At 43.3% G+C, this 24237-nt stretch overlaps 1 protein-coding gene across 2 annotated transcripts in view; it reads right to left on the minus strand.

Annotated features, from left to right (window-relative positions):
• Positions 1-24237, minus strand: part of tenm4 (teneurin transmembrane protein 4) — a 286524-nt gene that overhangs the window by 156063 nt on the left and 106224 nt on the right. Inside the window, exon 4 of one of the 2 annotated variants that reach the window (XM_083772808.1) lies at positions 17405-17629. The exons of the other annotated variant lie outside the window; for it this stretch is intronic. Within the exon in view, the coding sequence (XP_083628934.1) occupies positions 17405-17629 (225 nt within the window). The remainder of the gene's footprint in view (positions 1-17404; positions 17630-24237) is intronic. 2 annotated transcript variants of the gene reach the window in all.

A 24237-nucleotide genomic window follows, 5' to 3' on the forward strand; every position in this document is an offset into this window, starting at 1 on the left:
ACAGCCCCCTCACCCCACCTCACTGCAAACACCATTACTGCCATATCTCACTTCCCTTCACTACAGGGCAGCAGCAAGCCTGTGACCACTCTCCTTTCCTTTCATTTTAGACAGACGTCTCTCTCATTTGTCTCTTCACAGTGACAGATAGTTCCTTATGAACACAGTCTCTCTCTCTCTCTCTCTCTCTGCAACTGTCCTGCCCTCATAATTAGCAACACCTCTATGAAAAGGGAGAAGAAGGTGTGCCCATGTTGTGAAAAATAGACTGGTGCGAGGTATAAAAAAGCACCCGTGTTGCTTGATGACCTCCCTGCTGCTCGGTAATGTTCCTGATCCCTGAAGCTATTAAGGAGGTAAATGCTAATTAGACAGTTGGAGAAATACATCACAAGGACAAATGTGCGAGCGGCAAGGTAACATATTAATTGTTCAGTAAACAAAATTGTTCATATTCCCTGTAGTATTCTGAACGGCTAACAGGAACACCTTTGTGTTTGTTTTGTTCCAAGGATGTCTGTCCATTAGTAATGCATTATAAGGGTATTTATAGACTGAAAAGTACATTAATGCGTCAAGTCTGTATGCATACCATTCATCAACGTGTAGAAGGATACTGTAATGAAAATAGCTGTACGTAACGCCACGCTCAAATCTGTAGAGGAGGGTCAGCTAGTGAAGTTCCACGGAGAAGATGATACTCAGACTAAATGAATCAGGCAGATACAATGAAATCAGCTTATTAAGCTTTATTCGGCAAAAAGTGTAGTACAATCGGGAGTATTCACTCGATCGGGTAGAATAACTGTTTCCGTACCAAAAAGCTCTCTTATTTATACCCTTTTCAACGTCATCTTGACATTTTGTCAAACTGAACCCTTGTTGTTTCACTATACTGTTCTGCAGAACATATTGCATAATGTTCAATTTATACCATTTCTCTCGGTTCTTGTATGCACATCCTGCCTGATCTTGGCAGACCACAGCTGGACTATAGGCCTATATGTCTGTAGATCCCGATCTACCCTTTGGGCACCCCTGCTCTAGATCTACAATTGTAGATTGGCTATTTCCAGTGTGCAACAAACCACAAGTACAAATCGTGGGCATTACAGTGAGGATTCTGAGGAAGCAGCCAAATGGTTCAGTCAGTGTTATGCTCAAGGACACAGGATATAATGGCTACAGTGGGGATTGAACCTGGGACCTTTTCTGTTACGAGACTGTCACTCTCACTGCCATCTGTGCCCATTCTTTTTTTATTTCCCTCACAGTTTAGTGTGTTTCATAACCTGCAGAACTGCAAGCAAATAGGCAGGCCCCATGTCCCAACTGTCCAAGTCTCTAGTTATGTTTAATAAAACAGCACAGCGCACAGATTCGATTTTAGCTTGTGAGTCTCCCAGGGAATATGAGCACACGTTTATAAACCATCCTCAACAGCACTAGAATATAATAAAGCTCTAAAAGCTGGCACTAGAGACTGAGAACTGTTTTTTATTTCTTTTACATATTATTCATTGGTGAGGTGACTGTAATTGGTTGTAGTCACAGGGCTATATAATTTGTTTGTTTGCGGTGAGACCGTGAGCCGTGACCTTTTGTGTTTTATCAACATTAATACACACATTAAGTGTCAAATCGGAATCCGACAAGCTATTTAATGTTGCATTGTTTCTATATACTTCAGGGAGATGTGTAAAAACAAATAAATAAAATGTACAAAAAAACATGCATACTATACTAAAGCTATTAGTAGGCTACAGTACAGCTACAGACTGCCCTCAAATGCACGTAGAGCAGGGTACCAAAGTCAAGTGTTGCGTTATGATAAGCATATGAGCAATAGCCACCATGGTCAAAGAGTCCTGAGCGATATCGAGTTCACACAATAATATATGGCATAGCAGTTGGTGTGGTTTTCTGGTTCTACTGAAAACCGGCCATTAATTTTTCCCATAGAGATTTACAAAAATATCTATATCAATTATTTTAAGCCTAGAATCAAGCCACCCAGGATCCTGGTGATTCATGACCATAAACCTTTGATTATGTGAAAAAACTAATAAATTAAAACATACAGTAGGCCCCTCGCACTGATTTTGAAGAGACACTGGGTCACTTAGCACCTCTCCTCTTCAGCTATTTACTAATTGTCAAGACATTTCAAACATAGCAGAACTACAACACTCAAGTTGTTGCAGTGTATCGCGCTTTGAGCTTGCAATTCAACTATGCTCAGCTATTATAGAATAGTGATTAACAGTGCAGAGAAAACACAACACAAAGTACCACAATACAATAAACCGCAGGAAGCTACCTCCGTCGTATGATTTACTCTCCTTTCTTCCCTGCCATCCCTTTAGGTTGACGCTTGCCCTTGTCTGACCAACGGTCCTTCAAGCGCCGGAAGGAAAGTAGAAAGTTTTATTTTCACGGAGATGGAACAGCAGGACAAGGAAAAACGAATGGTCCTTGAGACAAAGAGCACAGCGATGCCACCCTTAACAGATGCGGTGATTCAGCAACAATTATTCTCTACCATCCAAAGGACAGGAGAAATAAATGGTTCTCTATTGACCTGCTTTGCACAAACGCAATTGCCAAGAAAGGGAGATTCATTTGTTATCAGAGGCAGCAGAAAAGGAGGACTTTGCTACAAAGGCCCCGACGCTCACATGGCATTCAAAGGGAGGGGACTAAAGATATCTATTCAGTCTGGGAATGTAGGATTTTCATTTTTCTTTCTAACAGATGTATGCACTTCTTAAGCCCAGCTGACACTTGCTGTGAGAGATGTAATTAAAGCAAATCCACTTCATTAGTCGGGAACTCCACCCACACCTCTATACGCACACACACACGCACAGCACACGCATGCACGCACACACGCATGCACAGTCGCACACACACGATGAGCAAATTATACTGCAGAATATTAATACATAATCTAATTTTTACAGCAGTTTATAATGATATGATAATATAATGGACTTCATTTGCATTGCCTTTTATTGTGTTCAAATCAAAGTTTTACCAAAGCACATTTGACCGTGACATAAAATGAACCATCAACATCTTTTGTGGTAGTAAAAAAGCGTACCAATCAATCTATAAGGGGAGTATATTTATTTAATCTAGTAAATTTAATCTGGACATGGAAGGGCCAACATGCTCAAAGCCATAACAGTATTGCTGTCAAGGAGAATCATCTTATCTCCATATTTTAACGCTTTAAAAAAAAATAACACCATAATCACACGTACAGAGTCGCACAAAAGCATCAAAAGTACCAGATCCACGTTTTGATGATGTGCTACTTTTGATACTTTTGAATTTGAATCCTGAAAACAGTTTTGGACATAATGAGTCTTCCACCCGACAGAGATGCTATTATGCTTGGCAACACAAACTAAAATGTTTAATATCAACATGGCTCCAAAACAAGGTTGTCAAAACAAGTAAAGCTGAGAACAAAGAAATAGCATTGTTCTATACAAAATGAAACAAAACACATTGAGTTTCCATATCAAACTCATTTACAGTTATCCAAGTTGTTCAGCAGTGATATAAATCCTTCACTTGCCCAGAATTACATTTAACTGTAAATGAGTTTGACTACAGTTGTAGATAAGCTATTTTCAAATAACCAATACTGTACAGCAGGCCTATAGGTTTAAATTCGTTACTGATTTTGATGCTATATTTTATATTATTGTATTATATTTTCTAGGGACACCCTGGAAGTAGAATTTATTTATTATATTCATTACGTTTGGATTATTGCAACGCACTTTTATCTGGCCTCCCAAAGAAATCAACTGACAAGCTACAACTTGTGCAAAATGCCGCAGCCAGAGTCCTAACAAAAACCATGATGTGAGCTTTAGCCAGTTTTAGCCTCCTTACACTGGCTCCCGGTTGTTTTTAGAATTGATTTTAAAGTTATTTTACTTGTTTACAAAGCTTTAAATGGCCTCACCCCCACCTATCTCCAGGACTGCTTGCCCAGGTATGTCCCAAACCGCCTCCTTAGGTCCACCACTGCTGGCCTGCTTGAAAAGCCACAAAGCAGCGTTCTCCTTCCACGGGCCGACCACCTGGAATAAACTTCCAATGCACCTTAGACTGGCACCCTCCCTACAGTAGATGTTTTTAAAACACAACTTAAGACCCACTTTTTTACTCTAGCATTTGGCTGAGTCCTTTGATTTAAATTATTTGTTGACTTACTGTTATACCTATTTCATTGTCTTTTTTTATGCATTTTTTATGTTGTTTGGTGTTTTTGGCATTTTTTGTACTTTGATTGTGCCTTGATTGTTCATATACTTTGTACTTTATTTGTCTTGTAAAGCACTTTGCCCTGCACTGGTGTCATGAAAGGTGCTCTATAAATAAAGTTTATTATTATTATTATTATTATTAATGTGCCAAATTCCTCTATGAATTCACTAAATCTCGGTGTGCATGTGTGAGTGTGTGAGTGTAGGTGATCTGTGTCCTTCATGCATCTCGATGACTGCCAGCGGCCAGACCGACCGACTTCAAACGGCTATTCCAACCTGTACGAGTCGCTGGTACAGTCACAAAGATTGCCCAATAACGCCCGGCTTCCCTCCCACAAACATGGTCAATTGTGTTCGTATGGATGGATATAAAGCCGGAGGCAGGGTGGCACTGCATATTAGAGTCAAGCCCCAAGTTCCTGACTGAAACACACTTGACTAGCAGCTGAGATAATGGAAAACAAGAACAAGTTGTTCTTTGGTTCATCTTTCAAAAGAGAGAAATATTTCAGTTACCACAGATATCACGCCCTTGATTTGTTTTCGCAAAAAAAAAAAAACTAGGTGAAGAGTCTCGACAGTCATGATCTGTGAATCACGATCACAGCCATTAAAAAAAAATTGCCTGCAAAAAAAGCCAAACCCGCCAAAACCCAGGTGGCGTTACAGCTGCTGGTGGTATCTGAAACACGGGGGAAAGCCAGCACGCTAATTGAACTGTGAGTGCATAAATTAGCACATTTTCTTAAAAAAAAAAAAAAAAAAAAAAATCAAACAATGATTACCTTAGCTACAAGACCGTACAGCAAGCAAAGCATCTGTGTGGTTAGGAGGAGTAATGTAATTACTTTGTTCGGGAGTAGTCACAGTGTATTTAAGCAAACAATGGAAGCTCAGCTAAGCTTCCCGCTGTGCCATGGCCTTGTGCTGTGTGAACGGTGACTGGCTGGACTAGAGAATGAGATGTGTTTTTGTGTGTGTGTGTGTGTGTGTGTGTGTGTGTGTGTGTGTGTGTGTGTGTGTGCGCGTGCGTGCGTGCGTGCGTGCGTGCGTGCGTGTATACAACAAATACAGTTGTCACCTTCAGAAGGCTTCTCACTTTAATCATAAAGTGTGATCGGCATGAACTTTTTAATGAATTCCACTACAGACGATCAACGGAGGCGCTGCCTTGCTGAAGCCCTTTGCGTGACACCCTATTATTAGACGAGCGCTACAGATGACTAACCTTTTGTGTTATTTTCTCAGCTATTTACCGTACAGGAAGAGAATATCCAGGTTTAATGACTGAGTCACCATTTTCCTGCAGCATCTGGAGTTGTGTGTGTGTGTCTATTTTGTGAGCAGATAAAAATCCGCAGCATAGACATAAGACTGTCACACCTGATGAGGTAAAAGTGATATGACATGGTCCGGACACCCGATCAAAGCGCTGAGGTGTGAGCTTTTCAATACAGAATTAATCAAAAGCCATCCAGTGGCTGGATAAATCATTAAATCCCGGCTCCCTGCCATGTCCCTGGCGGCTAATCGTGGGGGCCAAATTTCCAGCCGAGCAGCATTTGTCCAAATGGAATCTGTCGTGGAGGCAGTGGAGCTTGCACGCCAGGCCGGCTCACTTCTTTACCGCCAAACCCCCCTGCTGTGCTTCCTTCCACCATTAGAAAACTCTTGAAGGCAGCAGGAGCCATGCGGGAATAGGAGCTGTCTTCCCAGGACTCATTTGAGGTAACAGGTACCACAAACAACACATGGAGGAGATAACACGGAGTCATCCAGCCACTCCGCTCCATGGGAATAAGTTGCCAAGAGGAAAGAAAAAGAAACACACGTCTGAGCTGTATGTTCCTTGTTGAGAGAGGAAATTGTTGTCATGGAAGCAGGGACTGCTTAACTCATTGACTGCCCAATTTATTTCACCCCTGTTTTCCTGTTCCCTGTTGCCACATCTTTTCAGAGGGTCATGTTGAAGACCAAAAACTTGGGGGCCGCGGCTGGAGAAGACTCAACCGTGGCTTACGTGTGCGGTTATGGTTTAGGGATAGACTTAGTATGGGTCAGAATGTGGTCAGAATATTGTGTAGTCGGATTTATTGGGACGTCAGACTAACTTACAGCCTGTGAACCTGGTCTATCTGTCTTATCTATATCTAACTATAAATTAACCAAGTCTCTGTGTGTGTGTGTCTGTACGCCTGCACGTAACTCCAGAACCGTTCGCCCCACCGACTTCAAATTCGACACACACGTTCCACCCCCCCCCCCCCCCCCCTCCCACACACACACACACACACACACACACACACACACACACACACACACAGGGAGTGCAGTGCCGAGTCGGTCGGACCCACGGTTGTCCAGAAACGCCCTAAAAAGGCCTCTGCCCTATCTGTCTGTGTGTACAACTGTAATGCACGTAACTTCAGAACCGTTCGCGCCACCAACTTCAAATTCGACACTTGCGTTCCACCCAACCAACAGGGAGTGCAGTGCCCGGTATCGAGTCGGTCGGACGGTGGACAGAGCCCCTGTCCTGTGTCCATATATGGAGCTGGCCTGTTCTGACATCACAACACTCCATATTTGGGCATGCCTGACACAGAACTCCATAGGAATAAAGGGACACAGAGAGACAGAAACAGAAATATCCATATATTGACATGGGTATTGCATAGCCGGGTGGAGCATGGATCTCCAATCCATCGTTACAAGAACTCCATATACTGTATGGGCATAAAAGGGACACAACACATCCATAATAACAGGGTGGGGCATGCATTTCCAACTTGCATCATTTCCAAGTACGTCAGTGCCCAACAGGCACCACTCTAGTATACTGTATCTACCTAACTATAAATGCACCAAGTCTCTACGTCTGTAATCCACATAACAGTGCAGTGCAGTGCTCAGTGTCGAGTCTGTCAGACCCACAGTTGTCCAGAACCACCCCAAAAAGGCCTCTACCCGGGCTCTGGACAGCTGGCCTGTTCTGACATCACACCACTCCATATTTGGGCATGCCTGACACAGAACTTATAGGAATAAAGGGACACAGAGAGACACATAAAGAAATCTGAGCCATATATGGGCATAAAAGGGACACAGACATATGGGTGGAACGCGTACTCTGCATTTCCGGTTGTCCAGAACCAACACAAAAGCCTCATTTGGAATGCTTGACAAAGAACTCCATATATGGGCATAAAAGGGACACATACATAATAACTGGGTGGGGCATGCATTTCCGGTATAGAACCAGCACAAAAGCCTCTGCCCGGCCTCTGGACCTGATCACCCCTATATCTCCATGGATATGTCCTGTTCTGACATCACAACATGGGCACCGCTCTAATATATCTATAAATGCACCAAGTCCCTGTGTGTACGAATATGTCTGTGTGCACGTAACTCAAGAACCGTTTGCCCCACCGACTTCAAATTCGACACGTGCGTTCCCCGCCCCACAGGGAGTGCAGTGCCCGGTGTCGAGTCGGTCGGACCCACGGTTGTCAAAAGCCTCTGCCCAGGCTCTGGACAGCTAGGGCCCCTGCACAGGCTCTGGACCGGGCCCAAATGAGCCAAATTGATCACACCATGATCACTCCTAGATCTCCATATATGGAGCTGGACTGTTCTGACATCACAATGATGTTCTGACATCTGCATAGACATCTGCATAGACCCATATATGGAAATAAATGGGACACAGACAAAATAACTGGGTGGGGCATGCATTTCCAAGTTCCAAGTAGGCCAGTGACCAACGGGACTCTGCTTTGTATGTTACTATTCTATACAATGTTGGGTGTCAGGCTGAGATTTCGTTAGAGGGCACAGATGGTCCTGCAATTTGCATGGTATCAGAATGCAACATTTATTATGAATAGCCTCTATGCATGGACAAGCAGCCACTTGTTAACCCCCAAAAAACAGAGCAACAGCTACAGAAATTGGAATTGACTCTCAATATATGCCAGTGGGGAACAGGGACACGGCATGTGAGTGCCATGTGCTGCTCATTAAATTATGATTTAGCCTCAGATAGGACAGTGTCTGCGGCTAAATTACATTCGGGGGTGACCTCTTTTAACGTCGTTTGCACCCTCCTTGCTGACACGGGAGATGATTAAGCAGTTCAAATGAAGCCTTATTTGAATTCTCGCACACAGCCATCATGTCACCCCCCCCCCCCCCAGCCCTCTGGCCGTCTCAGCATTCCTGCTTGGTCAGCTCAGCTGTGAGGAGTGGACACGCTGTCGCAGGCCCTTTTCACTAGGGAGCCGCGGCTGCATCGAAGCGCCAGCGCCGGGCCAGGCCCCATGCTGCTTTTGCATTAAGAGATGCTAATGCAGGGAGGTCGCAGCGTCTCGGATATATCCACAGCTCAGCGTGAGCGCCAAACTCCCACTGGCAGCCTCCCCGGGATAACAGAGGGCCCTCTGAGAAGGCTGGGGGGGCCCGAGCCAAACACATGCTGCACAAAAGCACTGCAGGCTTCAGTGAGCAGAACTCGTCAGCCGTACACAGAAGCCCCCCGGTTCGGTGCTCTTTAGAGAACCAAACTGAGAGGAGGAGGAAGGAAAAAAGAAAATAATAATAAACACAGGCACACATCTTGGGCAGATGTTAATGTGAATAGCAATATGCAGCTCAGAGCATTTAGACCTTCAACATCCGGCTGAACATTATTTTAAGCCCCCGCACGTGAGCTTGAAGAGCACCTTGGGCAAACGTAATCTGAGGTGATAAAAAGCCACCTGTTTCCCAGTGCAACGGCTACACTGTGAGACAATTATTTCAGGCATACGTAGATCTCCGTATGATGTTTACTCAGCAGTGAAAAATACAAGGAAATATTGCCCAGCGTCTCGTCTCAAGTCAGAATTTCAATATTTCTCCAGTGGCCGACCTGTGTGTCAGACCAGGTAGGATTTGATATTCTAGTCGTCTTTACTATGCTGACTTTTGAATTAGCTTTTGTGCTGGTGTAATTCCCCCTGAATAACCTGAGACGCATACTAAACACCAGATCTGCATAATGGCCTGCGACTTTGGAGCCACAAAGCCTTTTATCAAACAGAAAACCCAGCATCCACACACAAAATAGAAAGCATTAGCTTTCCATTCCCCCCTCACATATACCCCATAGACGCCATTTAGAGAATACAGTGTTGGCCATGTTAGCCTGTGCTTTTATTATCCCTATACTATATACCCTGGTCTATGCTACCACAATGACCCTCATTGTGGTGAGTCACTTTTAGAAGCTTATAGTGCAGAGCGGGGTGGCCCGTCACTGAAAAGTTTGGGTTTGAGTTCTTTATGTAGCCTACTCATGTTTTTATGTACTTAAGTTGAGAGAGAACATTTAGGTGGTGTATACATAATAATAATATATCATTATTACTTGCGCAAGCAGAGCGCACAAGTAATGTTTTCGCCCGGTCTCTTCCGCCGTGACAGCTGTCCCGCCATTCGATGTTTATGCAGAAAAACATCAAATCTGTGCCTGTTTTGCTGGGACCAAATGAACACAAATGACCATATTTCTTACGTCATCATTTAGAGCTAGTCATACGTATACTATATACATAATCAGTAAAAATAAAATAGCAAATTGTGCCTGATCTGCTGGGACCAGAGTACGTGGTGTGTATATGTATATGTACAGTATGACTAGCTCTTAATGATGACGTAAGAAATATGGTCATTTGTGGTAATTTGGTCCCAGCAAACCAGGCACAGATTTGCTGTTTTCTTGCATAAACATCAAATGGCGGGACAGCTGTCACGGTTTTTGGCACAAAGTAACCACAGTATACCGCTAATCAACTTACAACTACACACTTTATACAGTATAGAGTATAGAGTACTGTATATATGTATACGTATATAGTATATGCCTATATACTATATATATACTATATATATTTCTTACGTCATCATTTAGAGCTAGTCATACGTATACTATATACATAATCAGTAAAAATAAAATAGCAAATTGTGCCTGATCTGCTGGGACCAGAGTACGTGGTGTGTATATGTATGACTAGCTCTTAATGATGACGTAAGAAATATGGTCATTTGTGGTCGTTTGGTCCCAGCAAACCAGGCACAGATTTGCTGTTTTCTTGCATAAACATCAAATGGCGGGACAGCTGTCACAGTTTTTGGCGCAAAGTAACCACAGTATACCGCTAATCAACTTACAACTACACACTCTATATAGTATATATGTATATGTATACGTATATAGTATATGCCTATATAATATATATATACTATATATCAGACAATTGTTAAAGTCGCTCCGGTCCGAGTCCAAGTCGAGTCCCAAGTCATTTGGTCCCAAGTCCAAGTCGAGTCCCAAGTCAATCCAACCCTCAGGTCCGAGTCCCAAGTCGAGTCCCAAGTAATTTGGTCCCAAGTCCAAGTCGAGTCCCAAGTCAATCCAACCCTCAAGTCGAGTCCCAAGTCATTTGGTCCCAAGTCCAAGTCGAGTCCCAAGTCTTTCTGTTGTGGGCAAGTCAAGCCGAGTCACAAGTCGAGTCACAAGGTTGTGTCAAGTCTAGGCATGCCACGGTATGAGATTTTACAGTATGGTACAGTGCCGGTATTGATAACCTATACCTCGGTATTCCACTGTATTTATATTAAATAAAAATCAATAAAAAAAAGATTGCCCCCCCACCCATGTCTAGTGACTACACCCACCTCCTTATAAGCCCTTCTTTGTTCCCCAACCTGCAGGCATACATATCTTATTTTTGTATGATAATTTGAATTTAGTTATTTGTCATGTGACTTGTCATGATTATGAATTGATTACCCAGGACCGAATGGAAACAAGACAGCAAGGACTTTTTTCAGTGATCCCTTTTTGATCAGTGTTTGACTGTACCCTATACTGATACATTTCTGCCAATAAAGTATTCAATCAATGAATCAATAGATATTCCCCAATGTATTTCACTGTACTATGGCTCCCCCTAATGGCCGTTTTGTACCCTTTACGCTTTAGCAGAGGTAGTGCAATCTGCGCATGCTCACAACTGTCACTGTATGTTGACACTATAGTTCACACTTAGTTAGTACATATGGAAATATGGAATATACAATTGGATCTGGGTGTCTTTCAGCAACACTAACTCAAAGGTAGGAAGCAACTTTTCAATCTACTGCAGCTGTGTGGTGAAAATAAATGTTTTGCCTTAGTGTGCGAGTGGAGTTGCTTTGCATATGCGCAGCATGCGCTGCCCACCGACGCTGTATTCAAATACCGTATGCTCGGAAACAAAACAAGTCACGAGTCATCTTGTCTCGAGTCGAGTCGAGTCGGGAGTCATTGGCTAGCAAGTCGGAGTCGAGTCTCAAGTCTCGTTGGTCTTTTACCTTCCAAGTCTGAGTCGAGTCGCAAGTCTTTACATTCAAAGTCCGAGTCAAGTCGCAAGTCGTCAAATATGCGACTCGAGTCAGACTCGAGTCGAGTCACTATGACTCGAGTCCAATTGTCTGCTATATATAGTATATGCCTATATAGTATATGCCTGCTTTGCTGGGACCAAACGACCACAAATGACCATATCTCTTACGTCATCATTTAGAGCTAGTCATACGTATACTATATACATAATCAGTAAAAATAAAATAGCAAGTTGTGCCTGATCTGCTGGGACCAGAGTACGTGGTGTGTATATGTATGACTAGCTCTTCACCCAAACTTATATAGATAGAAACTTGAATCATACTTAATAATACTAGGTGTTTATATGCATCTAAAAATTATACATTTCAAACGTTCCTTCACAGAGATACTGAGATTTGACAGTTTACAGCGGTCGAAAGGACTTGCACGCTCTGCTTGCGCACTAGTTCGCCATTTATGGCCTACTAGTGTGCAACAAGCAAGTATGCACTCGACAGAGTGCAGTTCTAGTTATTATTAAATGGTGCCTTTATATAGCGCCTTTATCCAAGGCGCTTTACATAGATTGTGCATTACATACACACATTCATACACGGATGGCGGCGGAAACCATGCAATGCACCAACCAAGGACACTCGACACTAACTCTGGGGGAGCCTATAGGTTCGAACTGGTAACCTTGCGGTTACCATCCGGTCACTCTACCCCTGAGCCAATTTGAAATTGTTCCAGTTCCAATTTTGTCTGCTCATTTGTTTGATCACTTGATCATCTTGGAATAATACGTGTTCTCTCTCCTAATCAGATTCCTTTTGTTTACTAAACAGCCGAAGAGACAGGGAGAGTCGGAGACCCAGTTACTGTACACTCTATTGCAATGATTACTCTCAGAATAGTCATTAAAACAACAAATTACTTATAGCACCTTTAAATGTAATTGGAATACATTCATAATGTATGTCTTCAGGTAGATGAAATAGTCACTACTTTTGGTTAGCCAGCACGAAAGCCACAAACTCCCATATGTATCTATGTACAGTACCAATGAGACCTAATCACCCCCCACCCCCATAATACCTCACCTGAATTCCACTAACCAGAGTTAAGTGGCCATTTTGGACTTGAAAAAAAAAACAGCTTGAAATTGGAACACACTCAGTCATCAAAGTCAAGGGGGTTGCCGCATTGGATGTACACAGTACTGCTCGCCACCACGGAAGATTACGTGCACGCGCACGCGCACACGCACACACACACACACACACACACACACACACACACACACACAAATGCAAGACATGCAGTTTGGAGTAAATGAAACCAGCAAGCCTTCAATGTTAAGTCATTTGGATGCAATCCCGCAGAAGGCACAAGGAGGCGTGGAGAAAACTGTCTCATTAGATGGTTTAAGACAAGTGAACTAAATAGCTACACTTTCTTATTGGCTCCTTACTGCGGCACCACCAAATACCTTCAGTGATCACAACAGTGAAAAAATGCGAAAGCAGGATAGAAGAAAAGACAAATTAGCTAAATTTACACACAACTAAAACAGGGTAAAAAAAGGCCCTAGCACCGACGACGACTGGAGCCGGGCACTATGACACTCGAAATATGAGCTGTAGAGAAGGTTACAGTCTCAGAGTCAGAGCAGCATGCTACATTCTGCTACATTAAAGAAATGTCACAAAGCCTTAGGTTGTCTTGTGGAAGCAAGCGGGGCAAGGGGTGGGGAGAGGGGAGGCGTTCCAATCTTCAAGCCTCTCCTACCCCTGCACTGACAGCCCCAAGCCAGACCCTAAACTCTGTACCTATGCAAATCACAAGCCATTGTTAAAAGACAAATCTGCTGCAGTAAAGTTCCCCCCTCCTCACACACACACCCAGAGTGGTGTGTGACTGCCGGGGCGACCGGCATCTTGCTGTGGTAGGAATTAGGGGGAGATTTGCGGGTGGGCTTAATAACTCATTCAGTCGGCTTTCTGAGGCAGTTCAAGACAGCCACGGCACTTTGGAGTTTGATGTAATTCCAGCCTGTGGGCAGGCTGACTCGTGAAACCCGATCAATTATTGAGGACGTTTTATTTCGCGTCGCGGTCCGCCAGTGCCGGCGGGAGACGGAAGGGAGCTGTTTTGGACTAAAACGCTGGTTAGCAAAGTGCGGTCCGGGGTCCCTCAGGGCTCCTTGATGGGGTTCCAAGGGGTCCCCAGCAAAACGAGGAACAGTTTAAACATCCTGACAAATGCGCTCTTATGGAGGTCCCTGGCACAGAATCCTTTGGAATGGGGGCCGGTTAAGTATAGATATCTAACATATAAATAAGGGAATATCTGTATGTCTGTAGAGACATGTCGCTACTCCTAACTGGCTGCACCATTACATTATGGAGGGCGTAACGAGGCCCTTTTTTCAAATGTAATTCTGTTTATTAGCGTTTCTAGCACCGTCATTTTCACCGTCACTGTGCATGCGACACAAATCTGGGTATGTCACATTACAGCACAGGTAGAATTCAGTTACCTCCCAGGGGTTGACACTAACGCTTGTCCGACTGCCCGGGGCAGGTAAATAAGGTGTAAATAAAGGGCAGGTGAAGTGTGCTACTGGGTTGCCCGACCGGGCAGGTGCGTTTTTCTTTTTTTTATATATATATTTTATCCCACGATTTTGTAACCCATTTTTCACCCCTGTGTCAATCATCTAATGTGATCCTGGGCTCTACACACCCTCCACCAACCTAGTCCCCATATATGGGGGACAAGGGGAGAGCAACGGACTTGAACTCATGCTTCCTTCATGCCTGAGTGTCCAAGTTGCTCCTTTACACCTGACAGGGGGGAGTTTCCCTGGTTGGACGTAGCGCGTGGAAGGAACACGTTATTCCAACCAGTTCCTTTCCCCTCCATCAGGCGCCCCGGCTGGCCAGGGGGAGGCAGTTTAGAGACCAGGATTACTGCATGTTTTTTGTGAGGGTACCTACCCTAGGGGACACGGGGAGAACATGCAAACTCCACACAGAAAGGCCCTTTCGCCAACCCTGCCTTCGGTTATGGGCACTGATGACATGGAGGAGGAAACACGCCGCCAGCACCCACAGCGTTCCGCGAATTTTGAGTGAGAATGCAACCGTCTTTATAACATAACACGAGATATATCTGTACAGAACGTGGTCAGAGCGCTCAGTGTCTCTCCCTCTCCCACACACACATACACACAGAGTGTGAAATGGCTGCGATGCGAGCTCTGGCAAAAACAGCTAGCTCACAAAAGTGAAAGTAGATTAAATAGGAATTAAAAAGGAATCCGAACGACGTCAGCGTAAGTATGTTGAAGAGTGGAATATGGAGTTTCCAAGGCTGCTGCAGCACAGCCCAGAAGAACATGGTGCCGTCCTACAGTACTTCATTGCTGACCGGTGAGTTCAGTTCAGTCTATCGGTAAACATCGCTTAATGACCACAATTAAACTGCACCATATATTTACTGGTTTATTGTTGTGTTTTCAGAATGTCGTTGCTCGTTGTTTAATGGGTCCCAGTCATTCCGACATTCAACACTCAAATCTCACGCTGCCCTGGGCGGTTAGCTCAACCGTCTGGGCACCTAGGCTGCACCTAGGTGTGCCGCGGGTTCGACTCCCGATCCCGACGGCTTTTGCCGCGTGGGGGAGAGATTCCCCCCCATCTCTCTCCCCATTTCCTGTCAGTATACTATCAATCTATCAATAAAGGCAAGCCAAAAGAATATCTTAAAAATAATAATAATAATCTCACGCTGATAGTAAGCGCCATGGGCCATGGCCTGAAAGGGCTCAAGTAATGGGGGGGGTTTGCACCGAATGGAAGAACAGCTACGGCAAAAAATGGTCAACACAATGCACGTTGCCTATTACGTGGGTTAGGGTACTGGGATTGAACCCATGAAGACAGCTACCTCATGTTCTTATTTAATGTTAAAATAAATTTATATTTACATCTGTGTGTCATGACTTGATTGTTTACTATATTCCCGTGACTTAAACAAAAACATAGTTTTCAACTGGGAAAGCAAAATTAAAAGTTAAAATTAACGGTAATTCAAATTTTAGGATGCCCTGTATTACTTGTCTCTGAGACCAGCCTGGGTACACCTCAAAATGCATACATCAATAATATGATCTATTAAATCGCATTACCCACACTGTACATCATTTGGTGTTCATATATTCAAACGGGTATGGACTAGTATATATAATGTATATAAACACAAAGAAAAACAACCTTGTTGAGCCTGCAATGCATATTCATTACCCGTGGGAGAAACACAGCTAAACATGAATCCCAGTGTTTAAATGACATCATGTTGGTATATCATTTAAAAAAGAACATGATATTATGTACACCTCTTAAGGGATCATACGTTTTGACCGTAACAGTAAACATGAGGTTGCACATATGATGCTGCAGTGCTGCACTGTGTTGCGTGCATGACTGCGTGCGTGCGTGCGTGTGTGTGTGTGTGTGTGTGCATATATATAGCATACATGCATACATTTCCCAAAAAGGACATTTATCCATATATTCATGCATAAGACATATCCCCACCAGCCATAGAAGTGACCAGAGGGCCAGATATCATCCCCAGCAGCAAATCCAGCCCTGAGTGGCAGCCTCTGAGAAGGGCAAGAGGAATGAAAGCCTGACATTTATTAATGGGAAATCACATCGGGATCGTCCCAAACTAATCTCCCGTCCTGGGCAGCGGTGGTGCTCTCTCGGGTGTCCAACCACTACATTGGCTTCGTGAACAAGCAAGTCGAGTACACTGTCCAACTTTATGGCTGCGTTAACCCATTGTTGCCTTTCTAAATCAGTAGTTCTCAAACTTCTTTGCATTTTTTTTCCTTCTTTTTTCCGACATTTTTCAAACTCTTTCAAGCTTTTTTCAAAAATATTTGAAAATGGCAAATTGTACAAGCTCGCTGCATGGCACAAATAGCCAACGCACAAATCTAAAATGACACAGATGCTTTTCTGGTTTTAATGGGTTCAGAAAACAATCACACCAAGCCACATTCTCTACGAGATAAGCGGCCACATGAGTCTCGATAAAACTTAATGAAAGTCACTGGCAGTGACTCATCAGTGACTGCTGTGTGACACGCGGTGCTGCTTAAAGAATTGAGTTGCACCTGGTGTACCGTAAACATTTCTATCACATCTTTCCCTGTCAGTGCCGAGGAGGACGATGTAATTATGCCACGTGTCCTGGCTGCTGGAAATTTCATAAAGTGATTCATCTAGGCTACACCCACCTGCACGCATTAAAATACAACAGAGATGTCTGACAAGGATCGTCCCCAACCACATGCGCGCAAACACACACGCACGCCCGCACGCACGCACGCACGCACACACACACACACACACATACACACACAGACATGCGCAGCGCACGTCACACACACAGTATCTTTGAATTAAAGCCGGTAGGGCTTTGCAGGCCTCTCTTCAGCGCCCCTTTGCATTTCCTGGGGCTATAGAGTGGTTCAAATTTGCATCACTCTCTTGTGGTGTTCGGTAAAGTTTAAAAAGAAGGCCACACTCCCATAGCCATGGTGCGTGACCTACTAGAACACAACACGCCCAGCAGGGGGCTGCTGCTCCTAACCTCTAGAAAAAGCCTTTTTTTTAAAAAGCCAACTCACCATCGGTTCTTGCAGGGGCAGGAGCGTACAGGTTCCCTGAGCCACTTTTAACTAAGAATGAATCGGGACCAAACTCATCCTCAGAGTCAGAGTCCGGGGTTGGCTGAGCTGCACAGTTACCTAGCAACCCTCCCTGGCTCTCATTGGCTGCCACAAGGCAAGGGGGAGGGTATGGGAGTTGCTCCACAGGGGAGGAGGAGGCAGATGAACAATGCAGCGGAGGACCTGTGGACCACAGACACAGGGGAGGGGGGGGGGGGGGAGAGGGGAAGGGGAGGGGAGGGGTTGGTGATGAAATAAGGAACAATCACAGGTGACATCGCATGACATCACTGAAGAAAATCTAAACCCGAGGTCAGGTGTGTTAGAGCACTGTTTCCTAAACAACATTTTAAAAATCCCTTTTTTTCCAAAAGGTTTTTGTTTAAATAAAAAAGGAAAATAATTTTATTAAATCTGTTTTTCCCGTCATATAATTCTCAAAAAAAAAAAAACTGTCACACAAAAGTAGCAAAAACAGCCAATCTACAAGCTGAAATCGCGGCACGTTTTGAGCTTGTAGATCTGCCTTTTTTATCCACCCAACAGCAACTATATAAGTATATGCTGTATATCTTAATTAAAAATATATTTGGGTGTAGGAATCCTAAGTAGTTTCTGAGCCTCTGGGTTTTATTTCCAGTGTTGCAGCAGAAAACATGACACGTGAGACTGAACTTAAACAAATGTGGCACTTCAAAAATAGAAAAGAAGAAAAATAAAGAAAAACTGTTTCTACATTAGTTAATCTGCCTCCCTTCTCACCACCTCCAAGCTCAGAGGAAATTATGTAAATAACCACTGCAATGACTTTGAGACAGAGATGAAAACATGGCTAATGAGTTATGGATCATATATTTTCTATACGCAGTATTCTTTGGGGTTAATTATTTCGTTCCAGTATAAAAGAAAATAGACCCGGAATGTGAGGTATTAGCACACACTGACAAAGCAAGTTGTATTTTAACATATCTTATAAATACTATAAACTTCAGCCCTTACAATTATATCAAAATGACTGTAATTAGTTGGCTACACATGCATGCATACCATATCTGGGGCATCCCACTCCTCCAGTATACACACCATTGCACCGTATTATTACTTCAACACTCTAATTTGAGTAGCCTTTGCGACAGACATGAATTATATATGCCCAGAGATGGTGGAGTGGTTATGATGCTGGCTAGTAGAACATCATGAATCCTGCCAGCATCTCTTTCTACTTATCCAGCTCAGCTTTCCTCAACAGTACAAGACTATTAGGGGAAATGGGGAACTGGACTGTCCATTAAGAAATCATATAAATGACATAATTTAGCTCGATTTATAGTGTTGGCAGCACTCAGGAGCTGTAGAGTGCGTAGCAATCTTCCAATATACCGACACGTCCCTACAACAGTTTCAACATTCAGGGCTTATTGGCTCTAGGCCGGTCAAAATATAGAGCAATTATTTTTGCATCACTGTCAGAGTCGTCAACATTCTAACCTTTTGTGTATTTTCGTAAATACCGCCCTACTTGATCACACTACAGCATCACACAAGAGCACCCAAAGTAGCACATCCACAAGCTCGAAATGCAACGTTTTTTAAGCTTGTAGATCTGCTAGTTTTGAATTTGAATCCTAGAAAATGTTGGACCACCAAAACTTTCCACCAGACAGAGACGGTAAATTTAATCTGTTGAATACATACATTTTCAAAAATAGCAGAAATGGACAATCTACAACTCAACTTCAATTTATAATAGTAGGCTATTTACACTATTTTTAAAACAAAATTAAATCATAAAATATTGCCCATTTTGGCCATATTTTCATTTGATTCATTGTTTACAAAGCCTAAAAGAAAAACACTGTCATTTTGTTCATACATTCCAATGTTCAATGCCAAAAAGATAATCAAATCGTTAATCACTATTATTCGTATGACACTACAATATCAAGTCAAAATTGATGATTGTGACAGCTCTAATTGGCTCCAGCCCATACCACTGTCCTGCTTGCACGGCTCGTATGGATGTAACGTGCTGATATTACTTTTAAAACTTAAAGCAGCACTACTGAACTGCTCAATGGGTTCTTTTTATACCATTGAGCTAATCTCTCAACAAGACATCTTCAGTGCTCAGCTGAATCTGTCGGCAACTCCCGTTACGTGTAGAGCTTGTTGTTAGTAGGAATCAAAACAAAGTCACACCACCAGAAGAAGAGGGCTGAAGGAGAGTGAACAGGCCGACATCCGGTCTCTACATGCAGAAGCGGGCATTTTTTTCAGCAGGATTTTTCCCCTTTTGCTGATGGGTTCCTACATTACCATTGAGCTAATATAGCTTGCCTGCTTGCTAAAGGGATAAATTGGGTCAAAATTTGTGGCAGAGTATAGAGGTGAGACATGACCTTTGACACGGTCTAAATATCTTAATAGAAGAGCAGGGACAGAAAATTCAACCACCCCAATTGTATAAGTTATATTGTATTAACCAACTCTATCATACAGATTGGACAAAATTACATTTTATTCATAAAACAAAAGTTACATAGTGCTGCTTTAAACAGCATCCCTACAGTGAACAGGGCGCACAACATATTCCAGCTGACCGGGTCATCATCAAGCCAGACGGATAACTTTCCACCGTCCCTGTAATTGTCCCTGCGGAGTATTAAACTGCGAGTCACTGACTCGCGTCGAATTAGGAAACAATTAGTGCTATTAACATATGAGCCACGGCCAAACATAAGCAAACCGATGCCCAATGCCCCGTAGTGTCACAGCTTGTGCTTTACATTATCCTCCATACACCACACAGTCCATTTCTCTCAGATACTCCTGGCGCCGTGTGAGGTAATGGCAGCCAGGCAGCAGAGTGCATGGTGGCCACACTGTGGGTTAATAGCTGTGCCAGTGTTGTCGTTGTTTGTGGATATATTGGACTGGACCGATCACGGAGAGGGACCACGACTGCGGGCAGCGCCACCCGACCTCTGCTTAAACGATCTCATGGGACCGCGTTTAGTGTGAATCAAAACAGCAGCGGGACGCTCCACAGGAGCTCACACCGTGGCAACATCTGCCCGTCTGTCTGAGTTGAAAGCAGGGAATGAATGAATGAAGCGGATGGGGTCGTCGGTCTCACGCGGTCAGACAGACACACATCGATCTAACGTCAGCGGTTCCAGAGACGGAGGCTCTGACAAACAGGCGTGTCTGGGGTTTTGCCAGAGAAAGACTCAGGTATACGTCTCTGCTTGTAGGGCTGTGATGGAAGTCTGTGGTTGGTCTAAGGAGGTACTGTATGTGATTGATTCATTAACTACTAGGGGCTGGATTTTGAAGATGTGTTTTACAATGGGGTAATGCATACAGTTTTATGAGCTGGGGGCGTGTTGTATGTCATATTTTTGGGCATGTTAAGAAGCGCTTTCGACACCCCGTGGATTGCGCAAAACGGCCTTGAATTAGTCATGGGTGTGTTTAAGGCATGTTTGAGACGTACCCAATCAACATGTCCGTACTATTCTCTTTACCAGTCAGCTGATGTCACATACGGAATGCGGCGCGCACTTTGGGGATCGTGGTATTACATTTCTTCAGGCTGGCACCATAGAAGACATGACATGACTTTGTCACATTTGGGTTAATTATTCCTATTGCACTGCATGCTGTCACCTTTATGCCTCAAAATAATTTGTTTCTATTGAAAAACACCAGTAAAATAAAGTTTATTATATTTTATTTCATTCAAGTCATGATAAAGGAATGAGTTGAATGCTGCTGCTTAATGCTGTGCCTGTGGCCCCGATGGTATATGGTCTTCGCTCTTAGCATTTTATTGAAGAAGACTTGAATCGGGTGTGATACAGCATATGAAAGCAAACTTCCCACGGATTATGGAGATGTTTTTATTTATTTTTAAGGTTGAGAAATGAAAGAATTATGGCCGTTTCTAATCTCAACATTTTACAAAAAAAATAAAAGAGGCTGTTGCCATGTCTCATAGAAACAAGTAAATAGGTATATAAAAATAAGCGCATATAACAGGGGTCTGTAACCTATTTTAAATGAAGTGCCATGTTTTTATTTTCTAGATAGTGAGTCTGCCATATCCAGATTAATTTTAATGACACCACATTAAAATAAAAAAACATATTTTGATTGTCCACAAATATAAAGTTCTTCCTTCTTTTTAAATATGTTCTTGCACATTGTTATAATGATCATTATATATATCCCCCTGCAGTCAGAGTTCATAGTTTTAATGAATGAATGTGATGCATTGTGAGCTGGTATAGATCTGCTATTTTCAAAAGTAATCTTGGAAATCTTTTATTACATTTTTGGATTAGCCGTCCTTAGTTGGGCAAATGCATTCATCTGGGGATCCTTGACATGGGAATGTGCTGTGTGAGGATCACTGGTTTAAACAACATTAGGAGAAAAGCCCAAATAACCACTTTAGAAACAAGAAAAGCAACCACAACTAGTACTACCAATATTTATACAAGCAACTTTACAGAAAAAGAAGCCGCTTATAATAAACAGACATGGCAACACTCTAGCAGCCTCCCAGAGCCGCTCAAGTGTACAATCAAACAGTGCTTTTTGCGTTTATGAGGTGGTCAGACCCACGTCTAATCGTTATGCGCTGAGTGTTTTTAGGTCAAGGGGCTTAATAGCAAATTGCGCAAAGCGAAAATAATTAACATATGGACACTCCCACAATGCTAAAATATTCAGGAACGCCGTATGCCATATGTGTGTGCGTTCAACACAGCCGATATGCCTTTCATAATACGAATGTGCGCAGAGCGAGAGCAATTTATGTATTACCCCATTGTAAAACGCATCTTCAAAATCCAGCCCTAGGGGTCTCTGTTCTTGGCACCCTCCTTTTTTCCCTCGAGTTTGTAGATTGGCTCCTTTTGCCAAACAATGTGTGCCTCTTTTTGAGATGATATCTTTTAGTTAATATCTATCACACTTTTTTGTCTCTTTTCTTTCACTAATGTGCCCCATACGTATATAAATAATAATGTGTTACTGCAAGACTACAGCTGGTACAGACATAATGATCTGTGTGACTCCTTCTGACATTGAACATCTGATAGTTCTCTGAAATAAAAACAAATAAATAACAGATCCGTCCACATGGCACAAGAAAATTAAAGTCCTAAAAAAAGCGGTCAAAGTCGTCACGTAAACGGGGTCAAGGTAGAGCATGCTCCGGGGTGACATAAGCAACGTCGACAAAATGTTCCACTGTCTCACTGAGTTTAATTCATGCTGGCTCACACGATTCCTGCATGACCCACATGCACTGGCAGAGCCAGGTGGAAACAGAGGGAGGACTTCTGCTCCGCGGGGTAGGCTATAGGCAGAGAACCGCAGCCTGGGGACGCATGGGTTGAAGCAAGAATCTCAAGAAAAGCAAATCTCATGACTGAAAACTCATTCCCCATAATCAATAACATGTAGATGATAGTGATACTTATGTCTATCAAATATGGTTTAATTAAAAGGCAATCAAAGACTAGAGACTAGAGTATGAAGCAGAACGTTGGAAGTGATTGTGAATGTGATTCCCATTACAATTTACTGTAATCCACAAAAGTGTGACTGTTAATTCCTTGTGTCAATAAATTGTGCTTTTATCAGCAGTTACCAGTTAAGCTTATCAAAGACCTGAATCGCCAGAACATATTTTTGAGGGACGCTATCCCCTCCTATGCCCAGATTTGAGGGTTTATGTGAACACAAACATTGATCACCCCAAAGTGATTGGCTAATGACATTTGGGATGATTTGATTGGCTGAGCACGGAATGATTATGTATGATGATAAGAGCGCACTCACTTCAAACAAGTGTGATTTTTTTTTAATGGCCGTGGGTAGTGATTCAGGGCTGGAGCCAGGCTAGAATGTTTTAGTTCCCGACAGCACATCCCCTGGGGGCGTTGCCCGACGGCTGGCGGAATTGGCTATGGCTCACCACTGACCATCACCACCTACATACTGTATGTAGATCCAGGGCTTTCATTCCCTAATTAAATGACAGGGTGGATACGTTGGTGACTGTATGCAAGGTAGTGAGAGCTGCTGTCACCATGGTAACACGTTACTACACCTAATCCTGCAGGATGAGACACACGTGCACGCAGGCATGCACACACAAACACACACGTTTGGATTACTAGACTTGTGAGGACATTGTGCATGGACAACTAAGTATAAATGGGCACAGCTCCAACACGTCCCCAACCCATCTAACCTCTAAATGTCAGGTTGCCTAATCCCGAGGACCAGCTGAGCAAAGGCCCTCGCGATCGGGATTCAAATTACAAGCAACATGCAGGTGCCTGTAACACTACGCCAGCGATTGTAGCATAGATGCCTGGACCACTAAGCCAGCGTCCCAGGCCTAAATGCTTAATCCTTACCGTATCCTAAATCTTATCCTGAATGTAAGCCTGACCATAGAAACACCATGTATTTTGTGAGGACCAATATCTATGTCTCATATTTTACTAGTGGGGACATTTGGCACCTCTCATGCATAGTTATACAAACACACGCACACGCATACGCACACGCACATTTTTAGTGTGGTTGATTGGTTCTCTTTGCTTAATGCCGTCTAGAAAAAGTAATCAAATTGACATTTGGCACCTCACATGTATAGTAACTTGCACGCACACACAAACGGAGAGAGAGAGAGAGAGAGAGAGAGGGCGGGTGGGGAGGGAGAGAGAGAGTTTGTGGCTTATACATTATGGCCGATATAGGTTCTAGTT

This window comes from Protomyctophum parallelum, assembly GCF_964188405.1.
Source record: "Protomyctophum parallelum genome assembly, chromosome: 9".
Taxonomy (NCBI): domain Eukaryota; kingdom Metazoa; phylum Chordata; class Actinopteri; order Myctophiformes; family Myctophidae; genus Protomyctophum; species Protomyctophum parallelum.